The sequence below is a fragment of the Thunnus maccoyii genome, chromosome 5, assembly GCF_910596095.1.
Source record: "Thunnus maccoyii chromosome 5, fThuMac1.1, whole genome shotgun sequence".
NCBI classification, from domain to species: Eukaryota; Metazoa; Chordata; class Actinopteri; order Scombriformes; family Scombridae; genus Thunnus; species Thunnus maccoyii.
Window position 1 is genome coordinate 1,890,567 of NC_056537.1, and position 27,859 is coordinate 1,918,425.

The 27,859-nt window shown below is 39.4% G+C and overlaps 1 protein-coding gene across 5 annotated transcripts in view; it reads right to left on the bottom strand.

Annotated features, from left to right (window-relative positions):
* The window catches only part of cadps2 (Ca++-dependent secretion activator 2), a 261,245-nt gene that overhangs the window by 11,946 nt on the left and 221,440 nt on the right, over nucleotides 1-27,859 (bottom strand). For 3 of the 5 annotated variants that reach the window (XM_042410740.1, XM_042410739.1, XM_042410742.1), the window contains 6 exons: nucleotides 26,399-26,554; nucleotides 25,938-26,085; nucleotides 21,394-21,408; nucleotides 18,466-18,540; nucleotides 17,550-17,633; nucleotides 3,880-3,987 (listed from right to left, as the gene is read on the bottom strand). In XM_042410740.1, the coding sequence (XP_042266674.1) occupies nucleotides 3,880-3,987; nucleotides 17,550-17,633; nucleotides 18,466-18,540; nucleotides 21,394-21,408; nucleotides 25,938-26,085; nucleotides 26,399-26,554 (586 nt within the window). Of the gene's footprint in view, nucleotides 1-3,879; nucleotides 3,988-15,978; nucleotides 17,328-17,549; nucleotides 17,634-18,465; nucleotides 18,541-21,393; nucleotides 21,409-25,937; nucleotides 26,086-26,398; nucleotides 26,555-27,859 lie in introns of those variants that run through there. The other 2 variants (XM_042410743.1, XM_042410741.1) reach the window with 2 other exon arrangements.

Below are 27,859 nucleotides of genomic sequence, written 5' to 3' on the forward strand. Positions count from 1 at the left end.
CTGAAAATGTGTAGAATATGTCTTAAATAATAAAAAGAATAAAAGAAAAGTTAAATGAAAAGATGAATAGCAACTGTGGACTCACGTCAGTTACACTGAATTCCAAACAGTCACAATATTTAATGGAGGATAAAAAAAGTAGAAAAGTCTCAAAACACCTTCAACCGTCCATCAGTGTGAACTGCTGTTGTTCTTAGATGACAACAGGGGAGTTTTGATGGGTTTGTGTTAATTGATGGTTTTTTTTTTTTTTTTAGCTTTTAGCACAAGTTTCTCTTTGTGTTTTATCAGATAAACATATTCACTGTATTTAGAAAATCAAGATGGATGAAAATCTGATTCGCATGTGGATTTTATCCAGTTGTTAGAGGCTGTAACTGACAGGTGTGAACAAGGCCACGGTGTCTCCAGTAGCTTCTGTTCACCTGGAGGACGAAACACATCACCGACCAGTAAGAAGTCGTTAGTACAGTCACAAAGACATGATCCCTCACCGGCTTCCCACTGGTGTTGTATTAATGGGAACACGTGACCAAGCTGGAGGTGTTGCTACTAGTGATGAATGGGAACCTCACATAGACTATGAATATGGCATCACACTGCTGAAATAAAGGAAAAAACAATAATATCTGCCTGCCTTTAATGCATCATACTTATTTTTTTTTTACCTGTTTACATTCTAGTAGACAATTTTGGCAAATACACAATCAAAGGAAGAGAGTAGATTCATATCGAGTGTTGAATACATTTTCCAATCTAGTTTCTAGATAAACTTATCACAGCTTCACCCTGCGTTCCCGCATGAATCTACAGGGAGGAAAAAGCTTTGATAAGAAGGAAATCGAGTGCGTGGAGGGAAGACGACGACTGCTGAGAGCTGCGATGAAGAGAGCGGACATAACAGAGGTAAAGGATGTGATCACCAAAAATAACAAACAATAAAACAGAAAGAGGAAGGTTAAGAGTCACTCAGCGTCTGAGTGCTGCTTGCAGAAACCTCAAATCCTAAAAGAGGTAAAAGGACAGAGACACTCGTCCATTTTAAGGGTATAAAAATATCTGAAAACACAAGAAGGTGAGAAGGAAGACTGGAAAAGCTGAAAACCAAAGAGGAGCTGCAGTAAAGATGTGTTTATATATATTAAAATCAACTCTGTATTTGTGCTAGATTGGGTTTAAAAAAGTAGATTTTGCAGTGTATCAACAGATTGCTGTTGACATATCTTGAGCAACAAACTCTTTATGTTCCTGTAGTGTTTATCTTAGTGAAAAGAGATGTAGTGTTTTTGTCTTGACGAGGCCATGAACTCCTAGATGTACCCGCCTGGAGAATCTGTTGTCTGTTGTCATTATGTTTTCACGGCGTCGGTGTCCGTAGCCGAGCTCCGAGCCACCGCGGGAGGAGCTAACGGCCGGCAGGAGGGAAAGTCACGGCCATGACTGCTACAGAACCACTTCCACTTGCATTAACCTTGTTCCTGTTTGCTTTTCTTTGTAAACAAAATGTACGCTACCAAGTATTTTATAAGCAGGTCATGGTTGATATGTCATGTTTCTATAAACACTCAGAAAGGCAGTGTGAAATCTTGCTGTCACACCGTTTTGTAAGTCAAGAGGAAAACTACTCACCATGATTTCTTTCACCTTGTTGGCATGTTGCTTTTTTTGTTTTGCATTTTACACATAATGTGAAATGTTTCTGTTTTTCACAGTGATGTGTTTGTGGGATTTAGGTTCTTTTCCTCTGATACCTGATGATTATTTAGATTTCCTGATATTCTTGTATTGATTTATCCTCCATTTTTTGATGTGTTATCTGTGGAGTCCCGTATGTATTTGGACCTTAGGAACTACTGCTGTGTCTCAAATCTCATACTTCGGTACTTACACTTTACATTTTGAGTGCATAAGTGCGTTCACACTGAGAAGTATGGAAAAATGCACTGTGAGAACCCGGATGGTGCACTTAAAACGGTCAAAAAGTTGATTGTTGAACTATGGACACTTCTCGCCCTCAATGGTCGCCATCTTGGCTACGTAGCAGAAGGGGAGGGACCACTTTTCAAACTGGAAATGGCAGCCGAATACGTTGTAACTACAGTGAACATCACCACATTATACAAATGTAAGTTATACATGTGTTTTTTAGCACTAAGCACCACTATACTGTTGTTGGATATAAGCCATCAGTATGTTTTTTGGGTTAATTTAGCAGTCTGTAATGATTTGGTAGCGCGAATGATAACTCTAATGCTAACGCTAGCTAATGCTAATTTGCGATCGTCATTTCTGGTAAGTGCACAATGGCTGTGTTTGATTTGAGACAACACTACGCCAGTAAGTACGTAGTGTAGACAGTGTACTACATGAAAGTGTACTAACAGAAGCATGTTATTTGAGACGCAGCTTACAACTGTAAACTGCATTTCCCCAGGTGTGACATGATACGACAAAGCACAGTTGTGCTCTGTTCACATTCATTATAAACTTTTGTCAAATTTTGCCCTGATAGTGACTGAAAACTTAGCCTCAACATCAACTACTTGCATTGGACTTGGAAACCAAGACAGTGAGATTCAAAATCTTTTTTTCCTGTTTGACAGATCTGTCAACCCTCCTTCACAACCCCTTCATCTTACCAGGGGGTGGACCATAGACTAGTATAGTATAGAAAGATGGAGGTAATGAGGTGTGACGTCAACTGTTGGTTTCATTGAAGCCGGTTTGCAGCCCAGAGTTGCAGCTTATGGTTGGTTGTCTTTTCCATTTGGAGCCAGGACCTTCCAAATAAGGAGTGGAAAATCTCCATCTTTCTATACTATACTAGTCTATGGTCCACAGACTGTAGTTCCCCGGTGGTGGAACGAGTTACCAAACTCTGTTCGATCTGCAGAGTCCCTCTCAATCTTTAAGACAAGACTAAAGATCAAGCTCTTTCGCGAACAACTCTGCACTTGATGAACTGTAGGGATAGAAAAAAACAAAACATGCTTCTATGCACTCTAATCATTGTCGTGTTGCACTGCCTGTTGGCATCTATGTGCTATCGGGCCCAAACTTAAGCTTTATGGCACTAACTGGTGTTGTTGTCTCCTGACTAGATCCTTGCTTGTGTTGTATCGGTCTCATATGTACGTCGCTTTGGATAAAAAATGAAAAATGTAAATGTGAGTGCAGGATGTTGCCTTTCACGCTCTGGAATCACGCTCTGCTACCTCAGACTGAAGCTAACGCTAGCCCAGTTGGAGCCAGAGACTTTTTGGAGCCGGCATCTAACGGCCCCTCGGTGGTATTTCACTCCTGCGTTGGCTTCAGCATCAAAACATGGCAGCTGCTGATTGGGCGGGACGTGGGTCTGACGCAGGTCGACTTTCGGCTGAACGGGTTCATCGATGGTTTGTATTGTCTCCCCTTTCAGAGTCATTTCACTTATTTTCTGCTTTATATTTGACTTTTTTAGCTTCTTCTTGATAAAGTGATCGATGTGATTTTATTGTTGATATTGTTATGTGGCCCTCAGGAGCACTAATGAGGATACAAATAAAGACAAAAATAACGTCTGTTGCAAACATCCCTCAGTTTACAGACTGCCTCCCTGATTCAACTTTGACCTCTCATACTTGCCGTACTTATGTGAACACAGTCTTTCTGTCCGATGAGGCATTATTACCAACATTTCAGGCTGCGCTCATTTCAGTTTGACCTCCAGATAAAGTACCTTAGATAATCTGAATTACATCTGAGTGCTCGTGTTTCTCGACCTGTCTGACTTTTAGTGATGTCACCACATTCCCAGATCTAAACTATTAACTTAGTGAGTACAAAAATATAACTACTGATGGAAATAACGGGCAAAACTACCAAAATGAGAGCACTTACATCAAACACCTTCTCGATGTAGAGCTCGTCGTTGACACGGTCTCGGAGGATGTCCTGGTTCTGTCGTACGAAGGTGATGTAGGTGTCGGCCAGATCCATCCCCGGTTTCTGCAGGAGAAAAGACACAGACGCCATGAGGGGGGGGGGTGGAGGCTGAAAATGGAGAATGATGTTAGACATCCACTGCAAGCTTATTAGTTCAGCCTGGTGTTGAAAATGTGAACATGGCTGGTTTTCATGGTGCACATCTCACCTCATCCATGCTGTTCATAAGCTACTATCACGCTACAGTAGAAGCCAATCAGCAGACAGTCTGCTGGCCGTATATGACGACCCCCAAACAATAATGCCAGCAGGAAAAAACAAACAGGGAAGCTGGTGTTTCCATGTTATCCAAAGTCTCATCAATCCTGAACTCATTTGTTTGGAGAAAGAAACCTGACATCACTTCCTGTCTTACCATCGTTCCCCCAAACTTCTGTAACTCAACAAAATCTCTCATTGAGGGTAAAAATGACCAGCGATGGAAGAAGCATTCATATCCTTTACTTAAGTAAAAATACCAATAAAACAAAGTAAAAATACTCCATTACAAGTAAAAGTCCTCCATGAAAAATCCTACTTAAGTAAAAGTACTTGATGTAGTTAAAGTATTGCAGTAAAAGTACATAAGTATTATGAGCTTGATGTAGTTAAAGTATTGCAGTAAAAGTAAATAAGTATTATGAGCTTGATGTAGTTAAAGTATTGCAGTAAAAGTACATAAGTATTATGAGCTTGATGTAGTTAAAGTATTGCAGTAAAAGTACATAAGTATTATGAGCTTGATGTAGTTAAAGTATTGCAGTAAAAGTACATAAGTATTATGAGCTTGATGTAGTTAAAGTATTGCAGTAAAAGTAGTGGTTTGGTCCCTCTGACTGATATATTATTATATATGACATCATTCGATTATTAATAGTGAAGCATCAGTGTTAGAGCAGCATGTTACTGTTGTTTTAGTTACTTTTATTCTTCACTTTCTGGTTCAATTTCAGTTTTTCTAACAAGCTCTCATCATTTTCCATTTTCATTTCAGTAGGTGATGATTATTCCTTCGCCAAGAGTCATTAATTAATCACTATGAAGCCTGGTGTGAGAATCAGTGGGGAATTTTATTTTTTATTTTTTTTATTCATCATCACAATTATCGATATTTTGTTTCCAAAGTTGATGAATTAAAATGAGTAACACTATCAGCTTCAATTGCATTGGTCTGTTTCACACTCTCACTATGGACTAGTTGGATTTAATACAGATTGATTTTGGAAGATAAGTGGATATGCTTCTGTTTTTAGCAACACAATATTGTTTTATCTTTGACATTCTTTAAACATAATTAATGGGATTAATGGGAAACAAGATTGTTTCACCTAATGCTTGAACGGGAATAAAATGTGTCACTGAAGGAGGCTTTTCTCTTAGATAACAAGCTGGTGTTACTAATGTACATCCCAGCAAAACTAATTCTGTATGAAAGTACAATTAAATTGAAGAGGAACATAGTGGCAAGTAATTATTATTGAAATAATTATATTTAATGTAGAATATACTGTATGATTAAAGGATACAAGCCTCTTATTGTTGAGAGTAAACACTGAAACCTGGTTTTTACCCACTTTGAGTCAATATAACATCAACACAACACTGAGTTAATGTTACCCAGAGAGCCACTCAAGACAAACAGTAGTTTATTCAGTTTATAAAACAGAAAAACATAACGGAGAAGCTTCACCCAGATACTTGATAAATGACTATGATTCATTTTCTGTTGATCAACTGATTAATCGTTTTGATCTCCGACATTTTTTTTATAGTGGGCTTCAACAAAACCGACTCAAAATATGTTGTTAATTGACCACAAATCCATCTTACATTCTTTATGTTATGTGGTTTGGTTACGACATTAGTCTTAACGCCCTCCTCCGAAAACACACCATCCTCACGTGGAGGGTGAAGTTAGTGTCCGGCAATTTTTGTAACTTCACAAAAACGACAATCACCCCCCCGCTTTACGCAGCGATCGGCCAGCGAAGTAGGTTTGAAGTTTTCTGAGCTCTTTTTTTTTTTTTTATAAAATTCTTCGCACAACTTTTGTCACCTTTCATGTCAGCGTCTTCAAGCGTGGCCTTTTGGACGACACGGTGGACCAAACTGTCTTGTTTCGAGCATACTGTGGCGTTAAAAAGCAACGGCTACTCATGACCAACATCTCATATCACGATATAGCACGCTATATCATGCTATATTATTCAATGAATAAATATTTTATATAAAATGACCACATGGAAAGGCCGCGGGCAAAAGCTTCTTGAAATATCTCAGTCTGCGGTTTCTTTTCAGCGCTCTGCTGTACTTTCATCCGTAGACTCTCGCCGTACTCTTTGACATGACTTGCGGCATAATTTGCAAAATACAGTTTTCTGGTCCGTGTCAGACTTTTCATACCCAAACCACGAAGCTCTTTCTAAGGTACGAGCTCCTAGTTGGACTCCTGCGCACACTCCTCCATGTTTGTTTATGTCGTCTTGCCTTCGTCCTTTACCTTCGCCTTACATCCGACTGTGCGGAAGAACGCAAAGTGATTGTGTGATTTTTGACACCACGATATAAACAATATAACATAAAATGAAATGATTTTTCTACTCATGACGCATCACAAATGACTGAGATTTATTAAACACAACCATGCGTATGCACAGCTTTATAAATCTGATGAAAAGAATGTGTCTGCATCATTCTGGCTTTGTGTGCACACACAGTTTTAGTGAATGAATCTGCAGAGTTTTACTGATGAGTATCAGTTTAATTCATGCACCGATTTCACTGTAAAAAGTTTGACATGTTTGTATATTCGAGCACAGGATCAATAATGTTGCGCAATCATTTATTAAAAACACTTCCCCCCCCCGACACCTAACAGACTCTAACAACACAATTGTTCAGCATCACCTGCTGCTTCCTGGCTGAAAAAATAATCCACCTTCTCCGTGTCGGGAGTAACAAGAAGCCGCTGGAGCTGTTCGAGCGGAGGAAACGTGAAGTGCCTGTTGGAAGCAGCAGTTTGTGTGGCGGGGAGAGGCCAGAGGCAGGAGAAGTGGGTAAAGCCTCGTTCATTCACACTCCCTCCTGTTGTCAGGGGAGATTACAACTGTAATGCTTATTGTAATTGCTTTGACATCTTTCACACCCGTTTTTCTCTTGAGCCGGCATGTGTTGGCCCCCCGGGGGGGTTGTTGTTCTGCTACAGCGCTGCTGAGCGCCGCTGAGCATGGCACGTCAAGTCCCCCGTGGAAAAACAAGGAAATGGAGCCTCAAGAAAAACCAGAAACCTTTTGGCTTCACTTAAAGGCAGAAAAGGCAGGTTGGAGACTTGATTATAAATTTAGGATCATGACCCTTTTTTTTTCTTATCAAAGGCAACACTAAAGAAACTGTCACATGCTAATGTTGTGGGTAAAAAAGGACTAGATCATGACACCACGTCACCTCCGTCACGGCGAAACGGCGCCGAACGCTGAAAATCTGGGTGTTTTTTTTTATTTGACAAGCAAAGAGGCAGCTGTGGGAAAGCAGACTAGCCTTTGTGATTCTTTACTCTCATCTTTGTTGCATCAAACTCCAACTATTCTCTGAGCATAAAGATAAAATCATACTTTTTTTTTTTGCCAGACACACAGACTTTTATATGAAAAATCTGTCTGCATGTGTTTGTTTGTCCTTGTAAAGCATTTTGTAATCTCTGGTTTTAATAAGTGCTATATAATTAAACTTTATTATCATTATTAGTATTATTCATATGCTCATGACATAATATTAATGCTCCTCTATGCACTCAAAAAGGTACAAAAGCAGCAATTCCTCACATTTCCATATTCAAATCAACCAAATTCTTCATATTTTTACATTATAGTCAAATGATTCATTACTTATTAAAACTTATCGATTAACTGACAAATTATTTCTGCTCTCGTAGTAGCATGAAACAGAAGATGATCTCTCTGATAGCTGTAAATCAAATGTTTGGTGATGAAAACAGTCTCAGCAGCTGTTTCACAGACCTCTAACAGCGGGTGACAGACTCAGATCAGTCACAGTCGCTCGGCTGTAATTCAGACGGACCGCTGGACGAGAAAAACCTGCAGATACCAGGGGTTAAAGTGGGGTCACATGACTGCAGGGGGATCTGCTGTGTGTGTGTGTGTGTGTGTGTGTGTGAGTGGTAGGTTCATCCAGAGAGAGAAGAGAGAGGTGGGGGGGTGGGGGGGGTCACGTCCAGTGATTGACAGGCCTGTCAGAACCCCCATAATCCTCTGCAGTGAGCGGAGAGAGGTGAGAGCCGGGCGGATCGAGGATCATTGTGGAACGATGTGTGTTACATTACTTGTCATATTTCTCTGATCTGTTCCAGCAGACACTTTGAGGTCACGTCCACATTAATGCAGATACATTTCAAAACTGCACGTCAGAAGTTTTTCCAGTTCTGAAAGATTTCCGTCCACACTAAAAAAAACCAGAGAGGACGTCTGCTGGATGCTACATAAACATTGTCAACATCATTATTAAGCAATGAAATTTAATTCATGATAAGTCAACAGACTCTTTGATGTCAGCTGAAAGTTCTTCAGTCCTTTACTCTGTCTGCTGACTCAGGAGTCGCCTCCACCAAACCGGCCTGAAAAGCCTCCTCCAACCCCGACGGCGTATTTCGCCACCATGTGTCCCACAAGCGGGTTCTTGGGTTGCTGCCATGACAGGCGCAGACGACCTTCTGGCAGCGACTCCAAGCGAGCCGTCAAATTCTATCCCCTCTCCACAACATGCGGTCGCATAAAGGCTACATTCTCATTTTCCAGGGAAAACTATCACTACAGAGCTCAGTCGGAGGTACCGATGAACAGATTTCACTATTAATCGCTTTAAAACGTCACGGTTTTGTAAACCGTAAAGGCTCAGAGTGTTTCTGTTCCCACTCTCAAAAAAAAAAGGGACATTATGGTACTTTATGAACAGTTGAACTGTGAGAAAAATTAAAGAAAACTAGACAATTAAATGTCCATAGCAGCAGACTGCAGAAGGAACCAAAACAAACCTGGTGCACCAGCTTAAAATGCCGTCCTGCAACAAGTTCAGGTACACAAAGTTCCACATGCTGTCAGGAGGTTTGTGGGAGGCGACATTAGCTAAAGGAAACACCTTAAAGCATCATTGTGAGAGTATTTCAGGTACATAAAGAACGGCCAGGCGGTCGTCAAAGAAGACGGATCTTCAGTTTATAAAACTTGCCAAAGGATCCAACACCTCAAACATACTGAACTGCAGCATGCTGGTTCTGCTGCAGTTCAACCCTCTGTAGCAGAATCCTTGGATCCATCCGTAGTATTGTGAAATAAATTAATGCAGAATAATTGTGAAACTGTGATTTTTTCCTTTAGACTATAATCGCACCATCAGAATCTATCTGAGGCTCGTGATGGTTCCCAGAAATCCAACAGAAAGTAGAGTTTGGTACCAGAACCAGTGCTGCCATGGAAGCCACTGGTCAGCTCGCCTGGTAATACTGGTTTATGGTGTCTGCTCTGGAACGTGACAGGTCAGGAGTGGGAAACTAACATTTCTGACCTCTTTGCTTTCAAGGCACTAAAGTAACTAGGACTGCAACTGTTACCAGATAGGACTCATTATCAATTAATCTGTTCATTATTAATGGATTACTTATCTATTTGCTGCAGAGAGCCCACAAAACAACTTTGGGATAAACTGGAACACCAACTGTGAGCCAAACCTTTTCACTAACTAATGCTCTTGTTGCTGAATGAGAGCAAATCCCTGCAGCCAGGTTGTAAAGTCTGGAGGAAAGCATCAGTTTAAAGGACGAGTTGTCTTAAAACAACAGTCAGGAGCCCAAATGAACAGTGAAACCTGTTTTTCTTGCTGTAATCATTCCTCCTGTTCATACTGACCATTAGAAGATCCCTTCATAATGACCTTACAATGGAAGTGATGGAGGACAAAGTAATATGAATCTACAGCGTCCAAATGAGTCAAATCAAGTAGATATCTTTCAACGTTACAGTCTTTTTAGTGCCAAATTTCCTCTTTTTGTTACTATACTTCCACCTGCAGCTCAACAGGGAAACACTGTCCGAGGAAACACAAAGAGGGAATTTGATGCTAAAAAGACTGTAAATGTGTCAGATATCCACTTGATATGACTAACTCAGACTGATGAAGCTGAATAGAAGCTTCACATCAAATTTTAAATGACTGTGTGGACACACTGTGGATTTTGGCCTCCATCACTTCCATTGAAAACACATTTGAAGGATCTTTTAATATCCAGTATGAACAGGAGGAATGATTACAGACACCTGACTGCTGGTTTAACACACACTGGAAACATTTTAAACCCGTCCTTTAATGACAAACACAGTGTGGACAGATCAACTTATAAAAATATATCTGCACAGGTATGAACACTGTCAAAGCGCAAAAATATCTGTACTACAACATTCATGTGTGTGAGTGTGTGTGTGTGTGTGTGTGTGTTACTGACAACATATCACTGCCCCTGTTGTCACTTGAGACATCAATTTTCCCCCTTCCATCCCCTTAAGGCTTAGTCTCAATCATTTACCTCTCTTTTCTCCTGCGCTGACGAGGTGACAAAGCAGCGTGACAGATCGGGAGACGCGGGCACAGTTCCAGCCACCGAGATTAAGAGTTTAACACGACAGGAAAGAAAGACAGACAGAAAAGAAAAAAAAACAACAAAAAAACCACCACACACACACACATATACAAGCAGCTCTTGTCACGCTCGGCCCTGCCTGCCTGTTTTGTCTCCTTCACTGTTTCTTCACTTGTAGCCAAACACCATTAATCCCCACCGCGCCCGGATAATGGCCGCCTGGTTGCTCGTCAACATTTGACAACGGATACAGATGAGGAGGGGTAGAAGATTGAAGGGGGGGGGGAAGGCCTGTTGATAACAAGAGGTTAGTGGAGGGGGGGGTGGAGTGGGGGAGGGGGGGCGGTGAAATGCCAGGTAATTACACACTGCAACCGGCCTTGTTTCCTGTCTTGGATTGATTTCATTTCTTCCAGGTGCATGTTGTGTGTAGAAATATGTGTATTTGCATTAACAACATTAAGTCTCTCTGTAATTTCAAATAACTGTGTTGACATGACCCTAAAGTACAAGGCTGAACTGCAGCTGCAATGATTTTTTTTTTATCATTAATCTTTTAAGCTAATTTTTACAAATGACTGCGCTCCAGGTAGCAGCGACAATCAGAAGTCAAGAAAAGCTTTCACATGATGAAAGATGTCTTAGAAATCTCTCTTTTTTTATTAGCATGCATGACTGAGCTCAAAGACAGACGTTTTTCCAAACAGACACCTCCGGTATTTCTACCCGCTCAGTGCTGACTCACGTCGATCAGAGACACTCGAGACAAAGACCAGAACAAATGAAACAACTACGGCTGAGAATCATTCAAAAATACAGATATACATAATCATATGACAAATGAGCACATATGTAAATGATGTCAAATCAGAAACTCAGCTGCAGGTCGTCATACACAGTTCAAAATATCAGAGTTTTATAAAAAAGAAAGTGTGTCATTTGTAGAATAAACTATTTTGCATATAAATCCACTCTGCCTCATGTTTTAACAACATTTTATCCATTTTACCCTCCTTATTTAATGAAAAGAGAGATTTCTGAGTGTGAAAGTTTTTTTCACTTCTGATTATTAATCTTTTGAAAACGTTAAATCAATATTGAAATAAATAAAAAATGGGAGAATTACTGACGTATCTCCATCAGAAGTCAAAGTTGTGTTAAAATCAGCTGTTTTGTGCAACCGACAGTCTAAAAAGCTCCTAAAATATAACATTTATAATCATATCAAATATTTTTAAAAAAGCAGAAATTCCTCATATTTGAGGCATATTTTATTTTAGTTGATAAATGACACATGACTTCTTGTTTAATTTTTATGTCGCAGCAACAAAAGAAGAAGAATTACTGGTAATTCTGCTTTAATTTGTGGGAGAACCTGAATATAAAAACAATCATTTTTAGAAGCACTTTAGGGACATTTTTTTTTGCTTTTTTTTTAGTTTATAAAAGTCCAAACAGTGCATGTTGTGATTACGTGATTAACTTTATGTCGTTAACCTCTGGACCCTCCTCCAGAACGCTGCTTTAGTTAGTTAACATGTTTTGAAATATGGCGTGTCGCTTCAGACTCTGCAGGACCGTGTTGTGTTAACGATGGTGAAGAGCCAGTGATGATGATCGCTCTCTTCCAATGTTTGTGTTTCTGCTTTGCCAGTGTGCATATGTTTGATATGAGCATGTGTGGCTGTCAGTCACTGGTATCTTGGCTGTACAGGCGTGAAGAAGTGTGAGTCAATGTGAGAAACACACACTGAACGACTGTAACCCTTTTACAGTATCCGTACTGTAATGTCACAACACTTCACTAGCAGCAGTAAGAGGTCCGGTAGAAAAAGGATTAAATGTGAAATCAATACTTGATCAGGACTGTCTGGTGCTCTTGTAGGAGGTCACTGCTAAACCAAAGGGAACAATAAACACACACTATATATATATATATATATATATATATATACTATATTATACTATATTAGATATACAGCAGAACTAATGTCAATAAAATGTGATTTCTTAAAATAAAAATATAGAGTCATCAAGAAAGTTTGTTTAAACCAGGGCGTAACCTTTCCACTGACAAATATTATAACATTATCAGTGTAACAATCATCATCTACACATGTAATTAGTGTATATTTATAGTGATAGTAACAGTTATAACAGCAATATTACTGGGATACATAAAACTACTTAAGAATATTGTTAAAGATCCCTTTCAGACATTTATTAACACATATAAAAATACTCTGGAACAATAATGTGTGTCTGATGTGGTTTTTCCATTAAAAAAAGTACAATTACTGTTTTAAAATCCTTAAAATTACATTTCCTCCTTCTCCCTCATTAAAAACTCATATTTTTAGTTTTGAACTGTTGGACACCAGATGTCTCCTCCCTCACTGGAGGCGTCAAGTTTCCACATCGCACTCGTGTAAGTCGAATACTGGACCGGGATTGGCTCCAAACTAGTTGTGATGTCACAAATCCTGCTCATAAGCCTGCCCACTTAAAAAAAATCCAGATTTTCCTTCTTTCCTTCAGCAGATGAATGAAAACAAACTCTGCACAGAGACGAAGAACAAACATCCAGCTGAAGGAACAAGAAGAGAAACATGTCTTTTAATGGAGGGAGGGAAAAAGAAAGCTTAAGGTAACAGATATCATCTAAAAATGATAGTATTGATTAGTTATATGTTATAGACGTGCAGCTGCTCAGCCTTGAATGCTACAGAGATCCAATCAGGCCGAGGCGATGAGCTTAAAGTCACAGCTCAGCGAGCAGGTCCTTCCACTAATTGCAGGGTTTGTGGTTCGATGCTCAGCTGCTTCTGTCCACATGTCGAAGTGTCGCTGAACAACACTCTGAATCACCGCTGCCTCGCATGCTAGATGCTGCCGTTAGTGTGTGAGTGAACGTTCTGGATAAAAGTGCTACTTGAATGCATTTAGCTAACTGTCAGTCAGTACTCGACTGCTATCAAACGATAATAACCCCGTGGTTATTATCATTGCCATGACGACGAAGGTGTCCTAACTTTATGTGTTGTTCTGGTGGAGTTACATGGTCAAACCACCGATCTGCTCGTTTAATTTGGAGAGAAAATGAAATGACATGGCAGCTGACGCTAGATTGTTTATTGATTTTATGATTGACAGACTCATCACTCTGTCGGTCTTTTTCAACATCACTCTACTCGCAAACATGAAGGTAACCTGGCAGAGTTTCTGAACTCTGGAATTACTATGGAGCCATGTTTTATGTACACGTTCTCCTTTTGTTTCTCCTCACACACATGCGCACAAGTGGCACAATGCACATTCCTGCCTATTTCACCTGATCTACAGGTCGCTGTGATGCACTAAAAAAACACAGAGAAGAAGAAGACTGTAAGCTAGTAAACATGGATGTAAACATGCAGGTTTCAGACTTTTATGAAACATCAGCTTTTTTTTTTTTTTTTTTTTTACAAGAAAACTCTACAGAGCACCTTTAATAAGTATGAAAACAGCAGAGGAATGTTGTTTCTTTCAATAACAAACCATCTTTGGGCGTGTTTCCAGACACCAGCTTGTGATGCACGTTTACCAACAGTGATTTTGTAGTTTGGCAAACTCAGAGAATTAACGTTAATAGACTAAAGCTGCTAAAATCGAACATCATGACGGATAATGAGAAGCCTGCGAACAGCATGATTCTGGCTTTGATACAGTCGGAAGGACGTTTTATGTTTTAAGGGGGTTGTTATTACAGCAGTGTAGTATCAACAGTAATATTACAGCTTGTCTAAAAGTACAAGTAGCGTTTACTTTCATAGATTTTAATGTACTTATATATGCTGAAGATGGAAAAGCAAACAAGAAAGACTCAGCCATAAATGTCTGATATGTTGAGTTTAAAACATAAAAGTATGAAGTAACGAGTTGCAGCAGTTAAAATGTAGTAAAAACTACAATATTTTGCTGTGAAATGTAGTCAAAAAGTCTCCAAAATGTTAACACTCGAGGGTGAAAGTTTCATCTTTCGTGAGAAGCTGCAGGGGGCGGAGTCCTCCGGTGAGGCGGCTCAGAGGCTCCGCCCCCCCTGCTCTTCGCCCCACCTGGAAAAGAGGCTTACCTGCGTCAGGTTCCCTCCACACAAAAGACCCAAAAGGCCGAGGTAGCAGTTACATTATAATTTCAGGGGAGAGGAAGAAGTCTGGAGTGGAACCAGAGAGCATGATGGGATACGTGGGCTGTGCCGTGGCGGGTCAGAGGATTAAGGAGGTTAAGTGAGGCTGTTGTGCTGCTTTCACCTCAGCTGTTCAGTGACTCAGTGCAGGATGTTCCCACATCTATGTCTGAGGCATGTTTTTATTGAACGCAACTTGTAAAATGCAAAATAAAGTTTTAAAATATGAGAAATTATTCTCTAAAAAATATTATTTTTTGCACTTAATATACTTCTGTACTCTCAATTTAGTCATTTGTGTTTATGAATCAATAATTGTACCCTTGAATTATTCAATCATGCTCTCATGTACAGAACTGTGCAAAGCTTTTAGGTGCTTTAGATGTTTAGATCTATAATAAATAATCATCTGCAGCAGGACAACGAGCCCAAACATCCAACCAGAAGAACAAGGAGTTCTGCAACAGATGGTCTCTGATCTCAACATCATGGAGTCACTCTGGGATTAACATGAAGAGACAAAAGCAGCTGAGACGCCGAAATCCACAATAGAAGAAGAACTGTGGCGACTTCTCCAAGATGCAGGAACAACCAACCTGCCGAGAACCTGAAACACTGAGGAGAACTGCTGCTGTTTTAAAGACCAAATATTGATTTACTTTAAGTTTCTGCTGTTTATTCAACTTAAGATCAGGTTAATTGACCAATAAAAACTATTCATGGCATTATTGTTGAAAGCATCCAGCTTAGTTCTCTATCAGTTCTACAATTGTTTTGTCATTTTAAAATAATAAAATGTGAGTAAAAATAACCAAAATAGTAGGCCTGCCAGTGTATATACAGCTAATATGATTAAGAAAACCAATAAAGGGAAAATCCATCACAACATTTACAGTCTCAGTTGTGACACCCTTGAAAAAAATATAATAAAGATATAAACTGAAATATAAAAGAGACAATGTCATTGTCAAATAAAACACAATGTTGTGTTTAAACAGCCGAAACTGTAAGATCAAAACCTAACTGGATTATTTGGAGTAATGGAAGCTTTTTAATAAAGACACAGTTATTTTTAGAGCTTTTTGTATTTTTTATACATATTTATTATTTAAAATCATTTGTTTCCGTGGCGATCTGGTAGCCTTCTGTTAAAACACATGACGATAACAGTAACGCACCTCACTCTACCTGTTTCCTGTCTTACCAGCACTTTCAAAACTGTCAAATAAAGGTAAAAATGAAGAAAAAAATCAACTTTAAATACAAATAAATCATTTATTTCTAAAATATCTGCTCATGGAAACTACTGTACGATTGTGGTTAATGGACGTTTATGGTTATGGTGAAGAAAACACGCTTCCTTTCCACCTGGACACACTACTTCCTGTCTGGGTACTGAACATAAATCATGACGTACAGAATCATCCAGTATAAACATCATTTTTAAGGAAGTGGCTGCATCGTTTCCCCATAAATATTTTAATTTGGCCACAAAAGGCCAGTGAAGCTGAGAATGACGGTCTGACAAAACTGTCAGTCAAGTGATGACATTTCTATAAAATAATTAAACAGTCGTTAAAAATTCCCACCATTAGAAGCAGTGAAATTATCAACTGAAAGCATCAATATAATTCAATATCGAATTTATTTTCACCATATTCAATATGACATTTGTTTTATTTAGTTGTCAAAAACATTTAATTACAGCCTAACAACTCCTCGTAAGAGAGGAAAAATAATTAATTTTCCTTTTTTATATATTATTTTTTATTTTTATATTAAAGTGTTTTGTGTTAAAGCCTGAGAGGTTTGGAAAAAACTGATTTTAAAATATCTTTTAATCCCAGCGGATGCTTTTAAAAACTGCCAGTATTCACATGAAAGAGATGCAAAAATGGAGAAACATGCAGAAACCCCAAAATCACAGAGGAATTGTACTCGTAGAAAATGACGGGTCACCTCGTCTCGCTGAGATCTAATTCTGGAGACAAACCCTCTCTCTCTCTCGCTTCACACCTCGGACGCCGCCAAAACGTTAATGCCTCATCACCTCGACACTTTAACTCCTGCGTCGTACACGTCGTCTCCTCTTCCCGCTCGCGTCTCACCGCGGCCTACAATCTCTGCCACGCCGCTGTGTCTCATTAACCCGCTTGACACCTGAACGCCGCTGCTGCGGTCGCCACCGCCCACAAACCGACACTTCAGCAAAACACATCTCCAAGGACGAGAGTGCAATTAATTAAGTGTGATCTTTGGCTCTGAAGCTGCAGATGGAATAAAAGTCCTCTTTATCTTTCACACATGTTTAACATCATGTGATGACAAACTTTAAAAAAAAAAAAAAAAAAACCCAACAAGCACATGACTGAGGCTCAATGCAAAGAGCGTCTGCTTTGCATTTTCTCGCCGCTTAATGTTCTGCTCCGACTCTCTGAATACGGATGGAAACACAAATATGGAGACCAACTGTGACAGACAGGGTGAATAATAAAGCAGCAGGCAGATCGACAGACTCACAGGGACTTCCACATATTTGGCAGCTGCTTTCACCTTTCAGGGTGGGAGGGGTGGGGGGGCAAAAGGAGGAGGGAGAGAGAGGGGCAGGGGGGAAGAAGAAGAAGAGGAAGAAGAAGAAGGAGAAGAAGAAGAAGAATGACACTGAAGTTCAGCAGGGAAGATTTAGTTTCTAGCAAATAACAGGTTGCCTCTGTGAGCGGTGAAAGAAACAGCTCGGCACTCTGTGTATCCAGGAACAAAAACATGGCTACTCACTGTGAAAGAGAGGATTGAAGAGAAGAATGTCCCTTCATCGTATCTCGAGAGTTTGGAGAGGACGCCGTCTAAAACAGCGGCGAACTGCAGACAGAACAGGAGAGACATGTTTATCAGTTTCATTTTTCAATATCGTTATTTTATCATTTTTGGTTTTTAGAAACTTTCCATCCTGCAAAAATCTCCTTTTCAAGTTTTTTTTCTTAATAGTGATTTTATTTCAATTTCAATATTCTCTGAAATCAAGTTTCATTCATTTTTCTTGATTCTTATGCAGAAACCTGATTTATTTTGTCTTGTTTCAAGATACAGACATAATTCCTGTAAAATTCTTAAAACAACTTGATTTTTCAAACAGAAACAGGTTTTTATTATTCTCACTGCACCTGTAGATGTTTTACAAAAATAAATACATAATGTGTTTCTTAAAGATAAATATCATAGTTATGAATAAGATTAAACTGTAACCAAATTAAATAAAAATAAAATAGAAATGAAAGAAAAAAAAGGATTTGTTTAATAAGTAAATAAAACCACCCGAATTTTGTTTTGACAAATATAAATATAATAAGAATTGTAATAATAAGCAAAGAAAAAACTAAACTAAAAATCCAAATAGTAAACCATAACTAAATAATAAGTCAAAAAAAGAAAAAGAAAGGAGGGAAAGAGGAAAATACATGATTTATAAAAATCCATAATGTAAACAACATAAAGGAACAAAACCAAAATTAAAAAGCGTAAAATCCATTATAATTTCTAACTGCCCCTCTAAAAAAATAAATAAATAAAAATAAAACAGTAAATAATGAGTAAATAAGACATCACAACATTAAATAAACCAAACAAAAAAGAATGAGAGTAAACAAATCACAGCCAGCGAGACGATTTGATTGGAGGATACAAAAAGATTTACCTTTGAGACGAGGGAGGAAACCATTTCTTTGAACGCCTCGTCAATCAGGACATCGATTTTGGAGTGGTACTGTTGCTGCGGGAGGGAGGGGTGGGGGTGGGGGGCACAGGGAGGTGAGGGGGTGGGGGGGGGGGGGGATGTGTGGATGGGGGACAAAAAGCAATATTTCATTATTTTAACTGACAGAGCACAAATGCTAAAAATGACTCCTTGCCTCCCTGATACAGAACAACAGCATTGTCTGTGCTGTAAAAGACAGAAAGAAAAACCTACAACACTCAGTATGAACATCAAGTCCTCTCACACACACACACACACACACACACACACACACACACACACACACACACACACACACACACACACACACACACACACACACACACACACACACACACACACACAACCCTCCCGACACGGGGGAGGCGTGAAAAACCTTCCCATCCATGTAACGCCGCTGAGTTAAGCAGCTAATAGGACCATTATGTGTCTGAATGACATTCCCGTCCGCGCTGGAAAAGCGAAGGAATCTGAAGGATACTTTTTGTGTGTCTCCCTACAATTAGAGCAGCCTTGTATTTCTCTAAAGCACCGGTCCAGCTGCGAGGACGAAAGGCTCACACAAGATTCAATTAATCCGCCATTTCATGTCTCGTTTGGCCCCCCTAAAAACATATTCATGGCACCTTTTCCCTTGAAGGGAGCAGAGGGAAAAAAAGGCTGGGGCTGAGCGCTGAATGGAGGCAGCAGCAGGGGAGTTCATCTCTTGGCGACAATGCCCTTTCAGTGGCCGTCTAAAGAACACCCAAATTAAAAATTTCAATCAACAAAGCGCACAGATCGCTGACAAATTGCAGGTCCAGGGAGGTCACCGCTGCTAGCCCTAATTTTTTTTTTTTTTTTTTTTTTTTACTCCCCTCCACAAGTCCGCAAAATGGCAGCTCTCTCTTTCATTAAGGAGAACTGGATACCACGTAGCAAGATGGCGCCCCCCCTCCCATTCATTCCCATGAAGATGCCAAACGGATCAAATTCTGATTATACGTTTCAGGAGGTTTGTGGTGTTCCGATAAATTTAAAAACATTTCCTGATGATTATGTGTGTGAGGAGAACTTTCTGGGCCGTCGTGCGTCATGTGATGCTTCTTGGAAGCTGCAATACCGAGTGTGGCCACAACGCCGAACTTACCTCACAGCCCAGTGCCGGCCTTGGGGGTTATTTTCTTCCCCTCTTACCTTAGTTAACATCGCTGCTTTTGCCTTTTTATTTCTTCAAAGTTGGCCATAAAAAGCAGAGTAGAGGAGAGGAAGAGGTTTAGTCTTCGCCATGTGCTCTGAACCAGGTCACATTTTGAACACAACTCCTAAGACACTATTTATATTTGCTATTTTATATTTTATATTTACTTTACATTTATATAAGTGTCCAAAGTGGCAAAGCCACGACGGACAGATTAGCATTTTCATTGATTTCAGTTAAATGCACAATATGTAATTTCAGCCACTAGGGGTCTCAATCAAAACAATAACAAAAGACGGAGTGTGACGACGGTGTGAAGTAGCAAGGGATCATGGGACTTCGTTGTTAAATAACCAGCTTCACCGGGATAGGATTACTCCAGTGTTCATCGATCAGGATGTTTTTACCGGGAGCCGAATTACCAGAGGTCTCCTCCTCTCCAGAACAAACGGACCCAGAGATTACAGGTAAAAACACAGAATGAAGCTGTTTCACCCAAAAAAAAAAAATCAATATTTCTCCAATGATGTTTGGTGATTTATTAACATATCTGCTGCCTTCAGAACCACCTGCATTATTTTATGGATAAATGCAAACTATCTACTTTTTCTATCACATTTTAAGCATTATTATGTCCTAAGTATAGAGTTTGATCTTGTTGAATCGTCTATTCTCAGCGCAATGTCTAACATCTGCTTCACTTTAATGAGCCTCCAACCTGAACGCAATCTACAGAGTTCCAAAATTTCCAAAGTCAGGAAGATACCAAACTGTTGGAACATTAAGCCGCCGACATTCAGACGGTGCAACAGGCTGCAAACTGTTAGAAGTTGACATTTGTTTCTGCAAGAGAAGAGAAACTTGTGTCTCTAAAACCTCGTCAATGTCACACAGAAATACACACAGTGACTCAGTGCATAAGTAATCTAACAGACTATCTCCACACATGAAACATAACATCTGTTCTACTTCCTGTATGACAAAACAAGCTTTTCATTAACATATGTCAGTGTCAGAATTTATTATTACTAATACTAAACCGGCAAAATCCAACAGTGTGGGCGTTGAACAGCTGGATGAGCTCGTGAATCCATTAAAGTCTCCAACGACTCCACAAAACAGGCGAAAAGAAGCAAAGAAACAATATTCTCATGAGTCTCATGTAGATGTCACGTCAAAGCCTTGTTTAAAGTTGGATATCAGCTCATTTTTTCCAACAATAGCTGTTTGAGTTTTGTAGACATCCAGAAACTATGATCTAAAAAAAAACAAACATATATGCCGATGATATGATGCTGTAAGTACAGAAGCGGTGCTCACTCCAGGTTCTGGAAAGCAACAACAATGCATGTTTTTTTCACTTTCTCTGCTTTGCCTACATCTGATTAGCCGGATCAGGTGTGTTCAGACAATCAGAAGCCGCTCAGGTGTGATAATAAATAATATGAACAGCTGGGGCTCTGCAGGAACTTCTACATAAAAAAGTTTCCAAGAAAACAAAAATGGATTTCTGCGTGATTTTCTCTCACTAACATGTTGGTGATTGAATGATTTGAGCTCTTTTTTATTGACATGAAGATTTCAAAACAAATGAGGTTTTTTTTTTGTTTGTTTTTTTTTAAGAAGCGGAGCTCATGTGGAGAGTTGTGAGAAGGAAAATAGGTGATGAGGAGATGGAGGGAACTTACCCATTGTTTGTCAATCTGGGATTCAAACAATGATGTGCAGGACACATGGACATGAGGGACATGAGACAAAGAAAAGAAGGAAGCAAACACAGTCAGCTGATTATAAAACATCATCATTACAAACAGTTTTGTAACCTGCAGGAGATTTTAAAAACTCAAGATTTAATGTTCAACACGAAAGCAATCATGAAATACGTTCAATACAAAAATCTTTCCACTGGTATTTGAAGTTTTAAATTTTATTTCCTTTCCCGTCGTATTTTTGACAAAACCAGGGCTTCAATCAAAAACTGAATATTTTATTATCAAGGTTATTCAGATGGAGTGTTTAGGCTGAATGAAGATCAGCCTGTCGAACTGAATGAAAAAGTCAGACTGAGGTTTGTTGTGTTTGGAGACCCAGAGAGACTTCATGAAATCAGTTTGTTCCTCTCAAGTGGACAAATATAAAATGTTCTTTTATTCCCTTTGAATCTGTCGAGGACTCCGTTTGTTATTATATCACAGGCTGTTTGTCGAAGCTGCTGCTGGAATGATAGAGTAACTATTGGAGGTAATTTCTTCCTGCAGAAAAAAAAACACTTTTTTCACTTTAAAAGAAAATACTGTCAGATCCTTTCAAGTCAAACTTTCTGTTCATTTTTTTCCCAGTTGGTTCTCTACAATCATGAAGTTTATATTTGATCTTCTGTACGTTCTGGATGCTGTAACCTTTGACCCCTGAAGTTGGAGGACTTCTTCTGACACACAAAAGCCTGTGATTGGTCAGACAGGTTACCTATGAATAGGGCGCACTTGATTTCATGCAGTGAATACAACACTAAACTACAGCTGCAACATATATTCTATAATATTTCTCAATTGTTAATATCATCATTGAACATTTAGTCCGTAAAATGTCAACTATACAAACATCCTTTGCTGTAGAGACACACACCGGAATAATATGACACCCACTGTGTCCTTGAAGAATCAATATTTGGCATTTTTCCTTAAAAGATACAAGAATCCAAAAGAGAAAAATGGCCTCAGATATGTCTGCATTTGATATGTCTGTCTTTCTTGCTTTCATTTATCATTATGAAGTAAATGCTGATTGCACAGTGTAATGGCTACAGAATAATGACACCATCAGCGTTTAGACTGGTTCCCTATAAGCCTCGTTGTCACGATGACATTCTGTCTGAATCTTATCTCCCAGGAAAACAAAGGCTCGATTTACAGCACAAAGAAAGTGCGTCAACCGCTTTAGTTTCCCCCCCAGTAGCTATCAGTAGCTATATCTCATAATAATCTGTTTCTATCGTCTTATTGCTATATGATAAATGTTGAATAATATTGCACAGCCAAATCTGATGACACGCTACTTCCAGAATCGATTTCAAAGCCCTGTTACTCGTTTATGAAACTCTCAATGGATCAGGGCCGAGCTACATCACAGACTCACTGATACCTTATGCTCCCTAACGAGCCTTTAGATCTTCCTCTGCAGGACTGCTTGAGATCCATAAACTTCCCCAAAAGAAAAAGTGGAGATGCAGCTTTTTTCAATTATGCTCCCAAACTCTGGAACGCCTTACCTAAAGACGTTAGAGAAGCAGTCTCCATTGAAAGCTTTAAACAACACTTAGAAACATACTAGACTAACATACTAGAAAACAACTTTTTAACCATCATATACTAAAACATTTTAATCCATTTTAAGGCATTTGTATTCTTATTCATGAATGATTATGTCTTTTACTTAAGATTTTCAGCTGTGTCTCCTCTGTTTTAATGTAACGCACTATCTTTCACTTTTCTCATTTTTCTGTCTAAAGTTTATTATTATTATTATTATTATTACTTATATCTGCATACGCTACATTCCAGTTGCAGTGAGTAAACTACCAGAATAAACTTGTCTTTTAATTTCTAGAGGGCTTTATTCCCGTTAACTACGGGACTTAACGGAAGCATCTTGCATCTGTGGGTTTTTTTTTTTAACGTCTCACTTCTCTGCATGAATCGCTTGTCGTCATCATTCAGCGTCGGCACCTCGCAGCCCGTTAAAAATAAACATGGAGGAGAGCGACATCATCCTCATCATCTGTATCTGTCTAATCCCGGACATGTATGCTCGCAACAGCCGCGTCATCTGTGTTTATGATTATTATTATTGTTGTTATTCTTGATGCAGCTCACATTTCTGTTGAATCTGCGCATGTGTCGCCGTTTAGAACCTCACCGGTGTTCACAGCGGAGCCGGATACACGTCACTTACAAACATGAACCATCGACACTAACATTAAGACCAATAACGTGTAGAGTCAGTCGGCAATAAAAGTGTCACAGAGGAAATAAATTCATGATGAGAGAAAACGACAGCGAGGACTGAATCATCTGTCAAACAGCAAAGCGAGAACGATGAGGAGGAAATAATTTGACCTCTTGTTAGAGTCTGACTGACTGACAGACGAGCTATAATGTGGGATTTATATACGCTTTAATGAAAATATCTCACTTCTACGAGATAAAAGGCTTCAAGGATGATGAGACTCTCTTCTGATGCTTGGATTAACAGTATCTCAGTGAAACTTTCCCAACAGGACGAGTGTGAAACTGCCTTTTTTTCCTAAAACAGCTGTTGGTAAAGGTCAATATGGTCATTATTTATTAGTTGAGGTGAACCAGTGTCCTATTGCTGTTGAATTCTTTGTATAAATACCGACTCATTGATTAATCAACTAATCACTTCAGCAGAACAGATCGTCTCTATCCAACCTTTTTATTCCCTCTTTATTGTTTTGCTCTTTTTCACTCTGTCTTTTCTTTCCTTGCTTGTTTTTTTTTTCTGAAATAATCTTTGTATAACCTTGAAAAATGTTGTATTAAAAATATGAAAATACAGCAGCAGAAACAGTCTGTATGTGTTTTTCGAGCGGCGGCGGAGGCTCGGTGGAAAGCTGGTGAAGAGAGGAAGTTGAAGGTTAAGAGAACAGCGTGCTTAGCTCTCTGTCAAGACTGCCGGCAAACCAAGGGTTTCGCTCTCAGCGGCGCCAAGGCTGCCGCCTTACACAGGCTTCACGGTCATCCATTTAACTGCTCGTGTCGAGCGTTTGGCCGTTTCAAGTGTACACAAATACACCTGAACTCCTCGTCTTGCCGCATGTTTGGAGGAAACAGTCACGTTTTAGTGGCTGATCTGACAGTTTGACTCGACCTGCACGGTGCGAGGCTGAGAATAAAAGACGGCGGAGGGGTTTTAGAAGCCGACACGCTCGCTCTGGACTTTCAGAGTCTCTGATGGTGAGACGCGAAATGAAAAATGTTCACATCTGTCCATGTAAAGTGATTTAATCTGATGTTCAGCCAAGCTAGAAAATATAAAAATGATTGCTCTTGTTCCAAGTTCAGATTTTTTTTAAATAAATGAGTTCTGGTGTTTTGAGATGAGACAGAATAACATGATAACAGGAAAATGGCTTCATCAGGGCCGAGTCACACCACCTCATCTCAATCAAATCACTGCAATGTATAATTGACCAAATGCACCAATCACAGCTAAGCACAAACTCTGTCAACCTTGTTCATCTTTCTGATTTGTTTTGCTTGTTTGAAGATGGTGGGAACTACCACGTCTCGAGGCTGAAGTAACTGACTCCAGTTTATAAATACTGAGTCGATCATTGTGTTCATCATGTCATTCTGCTCTTAATCTCCATATTCAGGCGCTCCAATAAGTCCCCGGCTCCAGGACCTGGGAGTCAGACTATTGTTGCAATATTTCACTAAGTTTAAAGGTAAACTATGCAGGATTTTCATGAAAAACAATGTATAGACTCATATAAAAGAAATCCCTCTCAGTCATCACTTATGACCCACTAGAAGTGTGAGTCTGTCCTCTGCCTGTATTTTCATATTTTCTTATTATTTTATTATTACACTCCTCTGCTCTCCTGGTCACGGATGTATAAAGAGAGCAGGTATGTGTGTGTTTGTCCGAGGGCGGGGCTGAGCTACACACACACACACACACACACACACGGGATGAAGCTCTGCATTCACACCACGTCCGGCGATGCGACACCTTCCTGCAGGTTTGTGCTTTAGAACATAACGTTTCATTTATCTGATTCACGGCTTTATTCTCGCCACCGCCGCTCCCTCTTTTCATTCACTCTCTAGCTCGCTTAACCACCGCTGCGCTCCCTCTCCCTCTTAGCCGAGGAGGAGAACAACAACCACAAATCCTGCATAGTATACCTTTAATTTTACTTCATTATATACTGAGTAATATATTTATTTATCCATAAGCTGCAACTTTGGGCTTCAAACCGGCTCCAGTGCAACCTCGATTCATCCATCTTTATATACAGACGACAGTTTCAAGGCCAGATTTGGGGCTCAATAAGATGTTAAATGAACAGTTGGGAATCAATGATAAACATATTGACAGCAGTGAAACCTAAAACCATCAGCTAAAAGTGCGACTGGAACATACGAGCCTATAAACCCTGTGAGTCCACATCACTGATGTCAGGCGGTGTTACTGGTTAGTTTACCTCCTGGCCGGTGTCCAGCACGCAGAGTTTGGAGCACTGCTTCTTGGCGTCCATCAGCACGTTGAACATGGTGCAGACCGACAGAGGAACCCGGAAGTCTGTTGACTTATTCGCTTTCTGCATTTTGGCATCAAATGCAGATTTTGTTCTGTGGGACAAAAACACAAAGGTTTTTATGACTGTTGTTGCCCAAAATGACTTTTAGTTATTTTACAATGAACTGTGGTATTTTTAAAAACAAGAATACAATTGTAAGAATTTAAAGAATCAGCTTCACTAAAGAAAATGTTCGTTTCAGCTGTTTTGTTTGAGTTTTGATGTTTTCAGGAGCTCAGATTCAAGCTTGTTTGGGTCATAAACTGGCTGTATGAATTAGTTTACCGTGTTGTTTGTTATCTACATATAATATCAAAGGGAAATCACATCGGTATAAAAATAAAGAAAGGACCCAGCAGTCTGACCTCTTGACGCAGGCCTCCATCATGTCGCTGGCCATCAGTTTAAGTCTTTGCTCCAGATGTTTGGCGAACTCGGGCTCTGGCCAGTGGAGGTCCAGCACGAACATCTGCAGAGCGTCCAGCTTCCAGAACAAATCCTCTGAGGTGGCGGAGCCGTTACTGCAGGGAGGATGGAGGACAGGAAAAATATAGAAAATATAATATTACGTGGACTTGATGTGTTTTCCTACGTGGCTGAAAGATGATGCTCAGCTGCTCCACCAAACTCTTTTTTTTGGAAATGTAGTAGAAAGTGCAGGAAGTGTGACGACACTGACTGATTTAAATATATAATGTTATTAACTATGAGCCATAACTTTCACAACTATTACGTCAGTTTTAAGACTGATTTCCTTCCTTCTTTCCAGGTGTAGGTGTTGCTAATTTTCACTGCAGTAAAAGTGTTTATTTTCAAACTGAATTTGGGAAGTTACGCAATTACTTTACTTACTGTAAAGCAGCTACAATCAATATTTTGTCATAATAATAATGTCTGATCTATCAGTGTGTAATGTGTTGGTTGTGGATCGTAGTGCTCAACGCTCTCATAGCGTCGTTTTCAGAAAAAAAAGCTGTAAAAAGCCGCTGAACACTACCTGCTCAGCAGCAAACAGCAAACAGACACAGTTAGCTGTAGACTAGCTGGTGAACATAGTGGAGCATTTAGCAGCTAAAGAGCCAGATATTTCCCTCAGGAGTTGGTAGAGAGTGAAAACAGATAAAAGAGAGTGAATATTCTGCTGAAACTAGTGGACAAAACATCAGTTTAAACAACTTTTTAAGTATCTTATTATGTTTTAGACCTACATTTATATTAATTTGTTTTTTGGAATTATCTGTATCATAAACTCTGTCAACGCTTTGTTTCTCATTAGTCCTGGTTAGAGTTTGACCCACTACATGGGCATCCAATTTATATGAAAAGCAGGATCTTAAAACTCACAGATGACAATGATCTAATGTTTACATCATGTGATCTTTGGATGGTAATAAAGCTGTGAGCAGAGAGCATTTTGGAAAAACTGTGTCGTTGCATTCAAGAACACTGCAACACCTGAAGCTTTATTTCTATATACAAGTCTCCTTGAAAGAACAATGTAATTAGGTAGAACTATTGTTATTATTATTATTCTGCATTTTGAGACGTATAAAAAGAAGTGTGAAGAAACAATCATTTCAATCCATTGTTTTCAAATGTTTGCTCTCTAGTGTTGATTTTCTGACAACATGGGTCACACAAATCAAGGACATGAGACTATAATGTCATTTAATACACAAGTTGCAGAGTGTGATGGATTATTTCTATGCAGAAAATTGACTTCCAAAGATGGGATTATTGAAAAAAAAAAAGATCTCAGCAGCTGATTTGAATGTGCACATGCATGTATGACCCTCACTTCATGGCAGTTTTTTTTTTTTTTTTTT